The 13,103-nt window shown below is 36.5% G+C and overlaps 1 protein-coding gene across 3 annotated transcripts; it reads right to left on the minus strand.

Moving 5' to 3' along the window:
- Positions 1-2,232: 2,232 nt before the first annotated feature.
- LOC125476781 (early nodulin-75-like) lies at positions 2,233-4,342 on the minus strand. 3 transcript variants are annotated; one of them, XM_048583301.1, is made up of 2 exons: positions 3,216-4,342; positions 2,233-3,089 (listed from the first exon to the last, which is right to left on the minus strand). In XM_048583301.1, exons 1-2 carry the CDS (start codon positions 4,308-4,310, stop codon positions 2,517-2,519), a joined length of 1,668 nt encoding a protein of 555 aa, XP_048439258.1. In that variant the 5' UTR covers positions 4,311-4,342; the 3' UTR covers positions 2,233-2,516. The 3 variants fall into 3 exon arrangements, with proteins under 3 accessions (XP_048439258.1, XP_048439257.1, XP_048439256.1); XM_048583300.1 differs by having other exon boundaries at positions 2,233-2,885; positions 2,988-4,342; XM_048583299.1 differs by having other exon boundaries at positions 2,233-4,342.
- Positions 4,343-13,103: the final 8,761 nt, after the last annotated feature.

The following is a 13,103-nucleotide window of genomic DNA, read 5'->3' on the forward strand; positions in this document are numbered from 1 at the left end:
AGTAGTTGTATTAAAGGTATGTTTAGAAATGACTCCGGATTTCCAAAATCATTTGTGGCATTAAGTATTCACCTCTCTTATGTGTTTTCCTAGAAATTCACTTCCAAAACATTTAAATCGTGAATTAGTGTTACAAATTTAGGGGTTAGACGAATATGCATATAGCGGAAAATGTTGGTGGAGATTTGGGAATTATACGAAGGAATGGAATTGGTCATGAATAAAAAGTAAATAAAAATCTCTAATTAAATATAAAAAACAAATAGTCTCCATTGGAGCTCTGGACTGACCCAACAATGGACACATAAATCGGACACTTGTCACCGGGCATGATTTCTGTCCCACTTCCTTATCCCATTAATCCCTCCCTATTTATAGAGCCAACCTGCATTCCATGGAGTTGAAATTCAAGGTTTTCGTGATTTTTCTGCTGTTGTTTACTTTTTTTTTTTTTTAAATTCTTTTTCTGAATACTTTTGCAGCCAAGCAACAATGCTCCCAACAGCAAACCCTGATCTTAATATCCCACTTAATTCGAACAGCAAGACACCAAAGATTGGAAGATAGAATTGAAGTCAGTGGACCCAAGCTTTTCGTCGGTCGAGATTTTGGGCCAGAGCGGGTCTGGGGAAGCAGTGATGGCAATACCCAAATGTTTGTCGATATAGTTTTTTTCTGTTAACATTCAAAATTTTCTAGTCATTTTCTTTAGTTTTTCTTTTAAAATTTGTTTTTCTTTTAATTATAAATTTGCTTATTGACATGATTTTCATACGCCATTACATTCAGAGGGCCTATTTATAATTTTTGGGTAGGGGCCGCTAAATTCAGGAGGGCCTAATTATAGATTTGCTTATTGACATGATTTAGAGACGGCCCTAATCGTCGGCATCCGCGTCTATTTATTTACCATATCGGTTTGGTAGCTTTGATGTGTGCTTAACTGATCGTGGACAAATTTTCCATGGGATCATGTGACAATGACTTGCAATCTAACCTCGTACTTTTCTCTTTCTTCTTACCTTCTGAATATTGACAGAGATCAAAATTTTCGCACTTATTTTGTGTGTGACTTTTTTGTAGTTTCTATTCTGGATTGGTATGTATTAAGTTTATGAGAATAAATTTAAGGAGGATTATGTTTACTAATACGTGTCAATACGATAGAGGCCACATAGATGTAACACGCAAAATGAGTACAGAAGATTTGAACTCATATTGATATACGTGTTAATTTGCCTTTTGGGTTTTCAAAAAGAGCAACTCAACCAAAAAACATACCTAATTTGTATGATTTTTGCAAATACCACTTTAACGCAGTGGTGGAAAGCAACTATGCTAATGCCCTGTGCGGATTTGATCCACATCAATTATCCTCCCCTCTAACAACTTACTATTTAATCCACTAACGCTATTGCTTACTTTAAAAAAAAAATTTAATTATTTTATTTTATTCCACATTTACTAGCACCAATTATCAATCTACAATAGAATAATTGTTCGAGCTTTGGCCAAGACAAGGTTGTTATTTGGCAATATCGTCAAGTTATTATAGTTTAAACATAAAAATTAGAAATAAAAACAAAAATAAAAAAGCAATAGTTTATTATTCTTTATAGATGTTACTGTTGAGAATGAATCTCACACGTAAAAATTGATAGACATTGCATGTGCTTATAAGTAATTAGACAACTCCTCATATTGCTAATTGGTTTTATGGTAAAACCTCAACTTTGTTCATGGTATCAGAGCAAGGTTGTCCCACGTGTAAAACCCAACAGCTACATGCTCCCCATATTAAGCGATTGGTGTTATCCACGTGTTAGACTTAAAAATTAACCACACGTAAAGAGGCTTGTTGAGAGTGAATCCCACATCAAAAAGAAGAGGGACCTTGCATGTACTTATAAGTAATTGGGCTACTTTCCACATTGCCAATTGGTTTTATGGTTAAACCTCAAAGTCCTTTTTCTTTTTCTTTTTTTTTTTTTTTTTTTTGGTTTGATACACACACACATACATATATATTTATTAAGGAGAGCTTGAGAGTTTGAAACTACTATAATAATTTACAAAAAATTAAGTTTTGAACCCAAAACCTATATGTAAAAACCCAACACTCTATTAGCTAAAATATTTGACACATGCAAAATTTTATTTTTCACTGATAGTCCATCGCAGAAGGCCAAATTTCTGAACAATTTTAATTAGCTACACCGAATGAGAATGAAATAAAACGAAAAGAGTGCATAGTTCATATATTAATATTTATAATCAGACCATAGATGACACTAGATGCTATACATGAGAAGAGCATACAACTCCATATCTCTGAACTAATCCTCAATTGCTAGCTAGCTGAGCGCTAAATACCACGATGGTACCAAGTAGTACAAATAGTGGCATGCATGCAACTACGTTCGTACGTAATAGTTGTAACAGATGGTCACTTTTATTCTACATAATAATATATGGAACCGAGCCAGCAAGCTAGTCATCCATGCATGCATGCATCATCAGTTCGGAAATGGAGGCTTGTGTGGTGGTTTTTGGGGTGGCTTGACAGGGCGAGTTGGGGGCTTCTTCCCAGTACCAACTGGGGGTTTTAGTTTCCGAGGTGGCTTGTGATCTGAGTCTCTTCCCTCCTCCACCACATTCTCTTCAAGATGACGATCATGATGAGGTGGCTCATCTCCCTTACCCTTCGGTGGCTTATCTCCCTTACCCTTAGGAGGCTGCTCAACTGGCTTTGGTTTTAGGTCTTGTTCAGGGAATGGCTTGTGATCTCCATCGTCATTATGTTCAAGTGGGGTTGGTGGCTTGCCTTTTGGAGGTGGCTTTGGCTTCTTTCCCTTAGGAGGCAATTTCCCATCCAATGACTCTGCCTCTAATAAACGACGTCCGGTGTTTTGTTCATTGTGAGGCGGCTTGTGCTCCGGTGGTGGCTTCTTTCCCTTAGGAGGCAATTTCCCATCCAATGAATCTGCCTCTAATAAACGACGTCCGGTGTTTTGTTCATTGTGAGGCGGCTTGTGCTCCGGTGGTGGCTTCTTTCCCTTAGGAGGCAATTTCCCATCCAATGACTCTGCCTCTAATAAACGACGTCCGGTGTTTTGTTCATTGTGAGGCGGCTTGTGCTCCGGTGGTGGCTTCTTTCCTTTAGGAGGTGGTGGCTTCTTTCCCTTAGGTGGAAATTTCCCATCCAATGACTCTGCCTCTAATAAACGACGTCCGGTGTTTTGTTCATTGTGAGGCGGCTTGTGCTCTGGTGGTGGCTTCTTTCCCTTAGGAGGCAATTTCCCATCCAATGACTCTGCCTCTAATAAACGACGTCCGGTGTTTTGTTCATTATGAGGTGGCTTGTGCTCCGGTGGTGGCTTCTTTCCCTCAGGAGGCAATTTCCCTTCCAATGAATCTGCCTCTAATAAACGACGTCCGGTGTTTTGTTCATTGTGAGGCGGCTTGTGCTCCGGTGGTGGCTTCTTTCCTTGAGGAGGCAATTTCCCATCCAATGACTCTGCCTCTAATAAACGACGTCCGGTGTTTTGTTCATTGTGAGGTGGCTTGTGCTCCGGTGGTGGCTTCTTTCCCTTAGGAGGCAATTTCCCATCCAATGACTCTGCCTCTAATAAACGACGTCCGGTGTTTTGTTCATTGTGAGGCGGCTTGTGCTCCGGTGGTGGCTTCTTTCCCTTAGGAGGTGGTGGCTTCTTTCCCTTAGGTGGCAATTTCCCATCCAATGACTCTGCCTCTAATAAACGACGTCCGGTGTTTTGTTCATTGTGAGGCGGCTTGTGCTCCGGTGGTGGCTTCTTTCCCTTAGGAGGCAATTTCCCATCCAATGACTCTGCCTCTAATAAACGACGTCCGGTGTTTTGTTCATTGTGAGGCGGCTTGTGCTCCGGTGGTGGCTTCTTACCCTTGGGAGGTTCATCACCTGGTTGTCCTGGTTTGTGCTCTGGTGGTGGCTTCACAAACTCTGGATCCTCAGTGTGCTCTTGAGGTGGCTTTTGTCCCTCGGGAATTTTGCCTTCCACCTCTAGCAAGTGGTGTTCATTGTGTGGTGGCTTGTGCTTGGGTGGAGGCTTCTCTCCTTTGCCCTTGAGGAGCTCGTTATGTTGGGTTAGGGGCTTCTTCTCTGGGAATGGGAAAGGCTCTTCCTTGTTAAGTGGGGTTGGAGTCTTGTGATTTGGTGGGTTGTGGGAAGGAGGAGGCTTGGGAATTATTGGGGGTTTCAGGGCAAGAGAAGGAGTTGAAGTGGTGAAAACCACCACTCCGACAAGAAAAACTAGCAAGTAATTGGGAGACATCTTTAGACTCTTATGTTCTGGGATGGTTCGAAACTGGTAGAAGTGAGTGGCTTTTTATAGTGATGGGGCAACACTGAGGTCATGACACATGTCACCATGCACTTGGATTTTTTACTGAAATATGTGGACTCGTTGAATTTTGTATGGTTTGGTTTCTGTTATCTTTGTACAATTTTTATATGAGGAGGGGTCCATTTAGGGTCCTATTTGAGTTGAAATGTTTGACAACTTTTACGTTCATGCCACGCAGGGGACCTGTAGGAAAGCTAAATTACACTATTGAGTGTTCACAACTCACATGCGGTCAGTGACCTGGTACTCCAGCATCGCTGATCGATATTATATTAGAAGATAATGTTTTAACTTTAGAAAGGACAAGACAAATTGAAAATATAGCGAGTTGCTTTTGCACGGTGTCTTTTAAACAAGTTGGAGAAAACAATGGTACTTTCTTTTCGAAATAAGTTCGACCTAAATGGGCCTTCTATATTCGTCCATATAGCCGACTATATATGCACAAATAATTTTCAAGTTTTCTCTTCCATAAACTAGAAATATTGACTCTAATATTTTACGTTAATGCTATAAAAATATTGAGCTAATGATTTAGTAAAACAAACAATCCTTTGTAAAGTTATTCACGCACAAATTATATATTAGTCCATCGAATTGCAGTATATATCTCGAATATAAAAGAGATTCACTTCAGCAAATTTAGAGACTTATACCATGTTAACAGACTGTAGCATAGACCAAATTGTTGTAAGAAATGAAACTCACTCGTGCATCAAATAAATATGGTACACAAGACATTACTCTTTCTTTTTGTTCTATTCCAACGATATATATGATTTTACTTAATCTAAATGACAGAGAGGTGAACTCGGGTGTGAAACACAAAACATATTCTTCCTTTTTCACGTTGAAGCTCAAGTGATCGGATGATAATTAGTGCCGCCTTCAATGGTTTAAAGATATGGTTTATCAAGTTGTGACAAGATTGCGTGTGGCTTTAGGTTCCTTTTCACGTAGTGATTCACGATGCTGTCTTATTATATGCTATCCAACATTCAGCGGCTCCCATAATCATTTTAAGGAAATAAATTATGGAAACTATATTCACTTTTGGAAAAAGCTAGCATGATGAAATTAATAGGATAAAATCATCGGTCCGCAGATTTTGTTTGTTTCTACGGAGATCTCGTGTATCCGGTGGAATGATGGACGATATTTTACCGACTGTATATTTTATTTGTTTTAAGCTTTTTTGTCAATTACTACTAATCCCTATATCAGCGAGCCCGCAATGGTCTTTCTCCTTTTTCCACTTAGGATGACGACCTGCATTTAAAGTTGATATAAACAACACTAAATCGCAAGCTGTTTTAGTGCATAGTTTATGTGGCTAGATAGCAGCTAGCTAGTTAAGCAGAGGCTGGCATGATTTCACGTAAACGACATTAAGCAATTTCAAGAACCGATGTTATAAGAGTTGAGTGTATCTGCGGTACTTAACTCAAGTGTTTTACAAGTTTTGTCAAGAGCATTGAAATCTTTTCTTTTCTGTTATGTGTGAATGACCGAAGAGAGAAACTCTTAGTGCCCATTTGAATGGAGGAATTCCAAATCTATGGATTTTTTGATAAAATTAAAAGATTAAATTGGTTGTTTCAACTATTACAATCATTATATGCGACTATTTGAACAAGTGAAGGAAGAAAGCAAGTGAGTTTCAAATAATTCCTTGCACATTCAAAGGTGGAGCCATGAAGAGACCAAAATGGTCCCGGGCCCATCCTGACATTCTTTTTTTCACGCAAAAAATTTTAGTATTTATAATTTTCAAGGTTTTTCATAGGCTTAGGGCCCCAATCCAACGTTTTTACTTTAATTTCTTTAATTGGATTTGATTTGAGGTTGGTGGCTCCTATAGAGTTTGGGCAATTCGTTGCTTGTACTTTGAGAAGGCCTTGGTTTTAGGATCAGTGGAGGGAGAGAGAGAAAGAAAGTCAGAGAGGCTTGTGGTTTAGATTTAATGAAGTGGATGATGAGGACGACACCATACCAGACCTGAACGACATTGGTCGGTTATTCACCACACAACATAGTAATTTATGGAAGATCAGGAAACTATTTTAGATTGAGACATTTGGATTCCTTCTAGACTAAAATTCTGACTCCACCACTCTGCATATTGTTATTTCAAATTCATTTAAACGAACTACTTTGTGTGTAGTTGTAATCTTATTTGTCAATTCCAAATTACGTTTCTCTTAACTTTCCATGCAAAGAGAGCATTTTGATACTTCTCTTCCATTCTTAAAAGGTTTCCACAACTCGAAGCCTCTGGGCCAGTCAAAAAATGCAGAGAAGTTAAAAGTCAAAAGGTCTATATAGCTTCCGTGATATAGATGCAACGTGGACGAAATTTCCTTTTGTTTGTTTTCGGGTTTATGTGTGTGCGTTTGCTTGTGCATGCATGCATGCATATATATATATGTTGTCGGTGTAGTGACATTGTGTGAAAGCATGAAAGCAGTTGTATGAGTCATGTGGCTGCTTTTGCTACAGGATCTGAAAAAAATTCTCAGTCTCACCTCGGCATGTAAGGTTACCAATTTATTTATGTTAAATTTCAAGTAGACGGGTCATGGGCTGACTCCAACAACATCGATATTATTTCCACTTGACCACCTGCTCAATCTGTCAAGTGTGAGGTTTTAATACAAAATGTCTCAGTATTAGTTAGAGTGGGGTAATTCTATATAAATTACTTGTTCTCAAGCTCTGTGGCCGATGTGGGACAGAGAAATTCCAACAATTTATGCTATAACATTTATGTACTTATTCAAAATCATATTCTCTAGGTCCCTAATAGTCATCAATTATGTTATTCAAGTAGATGGTTTAGTAGCACATTGGGATAGTGTCACACTAGGGTTTAGTAGCACAATGTTATTCATGTAGACGGTTTAGTAGCACGATGGGATAGTGTCACACCACAAAGTTCATGATGAAGACATTTTTTATTTGACGTTGCTTCACCTGGAGGTCACAAATCAACTAATTAGGTTGTTAATGGATACCCATTAAAATTCATTTAGTTTAATTTCACCTTACATTATCGTCACAATTATCAATCTCACATTTATATTATAGTGATATCAAATTAAACAGGTCTTAATAGGTATCTGTTAACAATTTAATGAATTGATTAGCAACCTCTACCTTCACCAAGTAGCTAGAGTTACCATTACTTACAACTGTAACACATACATACTTAATTTATTATATTAATCTTAAGTTCCAAATTAATCATTTATCATGTTATTTATACAGCCTACAAAATTACATGAATTAGTAACGTAGTCACAGTACAAAGTTTCTGAAGATTCTCTTCGGCAATTTTGTACCTCACCTTTCAACTTGTGGGACATCCTGTTGACTCTTTGTACTACCCTAGTAATTGAGACGAAGTAGGCCAGACCACTATGCATTTCACAATATAAAGCAGAACATAGTATCAAGGCAATGCATGTGGACACAATTAAGTATTCCGTTATATTTTGCAGGTGGTTTTTTACCGGTCCTCGCATATATGTTCACAAGCAGTACATAAAGTCGACATTATGATGAGAACCCTGGTTGATCTCGGCGGCTCTGCCGACATGTGCTTCACAGCTTAGGGTATTGACAAAGATAAATTACATATAGTAGTTTTTCTTTATTTTTATACAAGCAGTAGTGTGGTGAAATTGAACTCAACACGTTCAATGCATATGAAATATTTTTAACCAATTGAGCTATGAATTTCTTACAGTATTATTATTATTATTATTATATATTGTCAAAATTTTAGAAATGCGAGCTTAATGGTTCAACACCAATATTATCTTCAAATTAACCATTTGCAGCCTAAGAGGTGTAAGATTTTTTCCTTAAGACATCAACATATTTAGGATAAAACTATTGTATATAATTTGTAATATTTTGTCAAATCTCCAATGTGGGATTTCCGCGCTACCTCACGTGGAACCATATCTCCAGTCGGCCACACATGAAGAGAACTTCAACATTGGGAATGGAAAGACAAGTACGTGAATGTTGAATATAAGTCCCACATTGGAGAATTAACAATATATAAGTATATGAATTCACTCCTAAAAATAGAGACGTCCTTGTAATAAAACTCAGCAGCCAGTAATAGGTGATTAAGTTAGGATAATATTGGTGTGGTTAAGAGTGGGCCAGTGATTATCTCCTTGATGATCAGACATGGTACTAAAGCAGGTTTGATTATCAGTCCATGTGGGTTCATGCTTGAGTGATTGTGATTAATGTAACACCCTGCTTCCACACTTAATCTCGGAAGTGGGATCGGCTACACTTGTGGCCCACTATGTTTTGGTTACATGGGAGGGGGCGTGTTGAATATAAGTCCCAAATCAGGAGATTAAGAAAATAAGGTACAATATATGAATTCACTCTTAAAAACACCGTGGTCTTTTGTGATAAACCCAATACTTAGTAATAGGTGATTAAGATGAGACAAAATTGGTGTGGTTAGGGGTGGTCTATGGCCTGTTTCTCTAATTATTTGACAGTGAATATTATGCACTCGAAACAAACCAATAATGGGATCCAAAAAAAAGTACAAACCCAATATTTGGGCCTAGAAAAATAGCTCTGATATCATATTAAAGTTTCAGAGAGATGAGTAGAGTGACCTAAAGCAATAATGACTCTGACTTAACCACATGTAGTCCAATAGATGTGAGATCTTATCCTAAAAGACTTTAATGTAAAATGAAAGCATTTGTATATAAATCATAATATGTTTTGTCTATTCCGATCACAGCCATGACCTCATTTGGCAGCTCAGACAGTACTGACTATTTCTGTTGGATATGATAAATAGTCACCGGATAGTACTGACTAAATTAGTCAAGCATTTGGTGCAGTATCGGACTAATGACCGTATTATTTATATTGTGTTTGGTACTGAACCGGATAAGAAAAGGGAAGGAAAAAAAATTTTGACAAATCTTTCTTTGTTTGTTGAACTTTTCTCATATTTATACCTATTCAAAACCACACAAATTTTCAAATAACAAAGAAAAGTAGTAAATTCCATACATCAAATTCAAAATATTTTCCAACAACATAAAAGAAGGTTCACAAAACACAACTACAATTGTTACGTTATATACATTAATCCAACCATATATCCAAGTTCACAAAATATACAAATGCAAGTTGGTTTCAATAACAAACAGATTGTCCAAATAGCCAAAATATATGTATGTTGCTGCTTTGCTTTCAGTAAGAAGCAATTTGTCCAAGTAGCCAAAATACATACATGCTGCAACTTTTAACAAAAGATATGCATGCTGCTTTTAACAAAATATATTGTTGTTGTTTTCCAAGTACCCAAAACATACATCACCTGCATGTATGAATAGATATCTAAAGACCATGTGCAGGTATCCATATTTCACCCATTATATGACTCACAAAAGCTCATGTTTCAATAATGATACTGTATGGAGGAACATGACCACAACAACATATAGAAACATGAGGACCCGCTTTTTCTATGTGTACCATCCACAAATTTGCTACATCTGTATTTCCTAATTGATAAAGCAAAGGGTTAAAATTTCAGTTTTTTTCTTTTCTGTTCAATTGATGAAAAGGGGCCAATTTTTGCCTAAAAATCTGACCTGCAAACAGTTGAAATCATCGAAAAAAACCCCGCTAATTATCTGCAATTAGAATTACCATCTACAATTCTAAGACAATTTTATATATGGGATCCAAATTTAATAAAAAGACAAGGGATTTGTTCAAGGAAAAGGAGCAAATACCAGCACTGCATGAGGTAGGAGGTCCTTCTGCAAATCCTTGAGCTCCTTCAAGATGCGTTTAGATGCCATGACAACACCTACAAACACACACAACCTGCAAATCCTTGAGCTCCTTCAAGAATAAGAATAGAACGAGACAGAATCCTACTCTAACTTTTTGTTATGCAAATTTATTTGATGTCCAATCTCACCGTTATATTTTAGTGATATCAAATTAAACAAAGTACTCGTTAACAATCTAATGAATTGATTAGCAGCCTCTAACTTCACCAAGTAGCTAGAGTTGCCATTAGTTACAACTAAGACACATACATACTTATTTCTTATATTAATCTTAAGTTTCAAATTAATCATTTATCGTGTTATTTATACAGCCTACAAAATTACATGAATTAGTAACATAGTCACAGTACAAAGTTTCTGAAGATTCTCTTTGGCAATTTTGTACCTCAGCCTTTCAACTTGTGGGACATCCTGTTGACTCTTTGTATAACTATCCTAGTAAGTGGAAGTAGGATTATCTCTCTTCTTTTTTTCCCTCCTCTTTCCCTCATTTCTATTTGAACGGTTACGGTTAAATCACGTCAACATCTTATATTAATTTTTTATAGAAAGAGAAAGATAAAATTTAAGAATATGAGAAGAAGGGATAGAAGAGGATGAAAAAATGAGGAGAGAGAATCTTAGTCTTAGTCAGTGAGACCAAGTAAGCCAGATTTTTATGCATTTCACAACATAAAGCATAACATAGTATCAAGGCATGCATGTGGACACAATTAAGTATTCCGTTATATTTTTCAGGTGGTTTTGTACTGGTCCTCGCATATATGTTCAGAAGCAGTATATAAAATCGACATTATGATGAGATCCCTGGTTGATCTCTGCGGCTCTGCCGACATGTTCTCCACAGCTTAGGGTATTGACAACGATAAAATATAGTTGTTTTTCTTTATTTTTTTTACAAGCACTAGTGTGGTGAAATTGAACTCAACACATCCAATGCATATGAAATATTTTTAACTAATTGAGCTACGAATTTCTTATAGTATTATTATTATATATTGTCAAAATTTTAGAAAGGCGAGCTTAATGGGTCAACACCAATATTGTTCCCAAGTTAACCATTAGTAGCTTAATAGGTGTAAGAGTTTTTCCTTAAGACCTCGGAGTATTTAGGATAAAACTATTGTATATAATTTGTAATATTTTGTCAAATCTCCAATGTGGGATTTCCGCGCTACCTCACGTGGAACCATATCTCCAGTCGGCCACATGTGAACAGAAACATTGGGAATGGAAAGACAAGCACGTGAATGTTGAATATAAGTCCCACATCAGAGAATTAACAATATATAAGTATATGAGTTCACTCCTAAAAATAGAGACGTCTTTGTGATAAAACTCAGCAACCAGTAATAGGTGATTAAGTTAGGATAATATTGGTGTGGTTAGAAGTGGGTCAGTGACTAGTCTCCTTGATGATCAAACATGGTACCAAAGCAGGTTCGATTATGAGTCATGTGGGTGTCATGCTTGAGTTATTGTGATTAATGTAACACCATGCTTCCACACTTAATCTCGGATGTGGGATCGGCTACACTTGTGGCCCACTATGTTTGGGTCACATGGAAGGTGGCGTGTTGAATATAAGTCCTAGATTGGAAGATTAAGAAAATAAGGTATAATAAGTGTATGAATTCACTCTTAAAAACACCACGAACTTTTGTGATAAACCCAATACTTAGGGGTGGCCTGTGGCCCGTTTCTCTAATCATTTGATATTGAATATTACGCACTCGAAACAAACCAATAATGGGATCCAAAAAAGGTACAAACCCACTATTTGGGCCTAGAAAAATAGCTCTACAAGATATCATATTAAAGTTTCAAAGAGATGAGTTGAACAACCCTATAATATTGACTCTAACTTAACCACATGTAGTCCAATAGATGTGAGATCTTATCCTAAAAGACTTTAATGTAAATGGAACTATTTGTATATAAATCATAATATATTTTGTCAAACCTCCAATGTGTGATTTCAAACATATAGTCCGTCTATTATACATCAAAGATTTCCACCATGTAACTAAGAAGAAATATAATGCATCATCTATTAATTGGAAGACGTACCACAAGTTAATACCATAATATACTAAAAAATTTAAGTACATATGTTAGAAAGTTAATGGATTCATTTAGGACAATATTATATAATTCATATTGTATTTCTAGATAGTAGGATTTTCTTATTGTACGAGAAATACTCATGTATATATTTTCATCGTATCAATGAGAATTATTCATTCAAGCTTAAATAAATTTTCTATATGTTATACAGAGCAAGTTGCGAAATTCCAAGTTTATCTTCATTTTTTCCTTTTTGTCGTGTTCCTTTAACATGGGACCAAAGATGCAGATTTTAAATTGCAGCTATGGGTGTCTATTCCGATCACAGTCATGACCTCGTTTGGCAGCTTGGACTGTACTGACCATTTCTGTCGAATAGGATAAATAGCCACTGTATAGTACTAACTAAATTAGTTAGGCGTTTGGTGCAATATTTGACTAATGACCGTATTATTTATACTGTGTTTGGTACTGAACCGAGTAAGAAAATGGAAGAAGAAAAACAAATTGACATATCTTTGTTTGTTTGTTGAACTTTTCTCATAGTTATACTTATTCAAAACCACACAAATCTTCAAATAACAAAGAAAAGTAGTAAATTCCATACATCAAATTCAAAATATTTTCCAATAACATAAAAGAAGGTTCACAAAACACAACTACAGTTGTTACGTTATATAGATTAATCCAACCACATATCCAAGTTCACAAAATATACAAATGCAAGTTGGTTTCAGTAAAAAACAGATTGTCCAGATAGCCAAAATATATGCATATTGCTGCTTTGCTTTCAGTA

Source organism: the organism of the source record quoted next, unplaced genomic scaffold, assembly GCF_019419815.1.
Source record: "Pyrus x bretschneideri cultivar Hongxiangsu unplaced genomic scaffold, Pyrus_bretschneideri_v1 Contig2, whole genome shotgun sequence".
NCBI lineage: Eukaryota > Viridiplantae > Streptophyta > Magnoliopsida > Rosales > Rosaceae > Pyrus > Pyrus x bretschneideri.

Bases quoted from the DNA above. Each gene is read 5' to 3' on its own strand.
- LOC125476781 (XM_048583299.1), bottom strand. From the start codon at position 4,310: ATGTCTCCCAATTACTTGCTAGTTTTTCTTGTCGGAGTGGTGGTTTTC.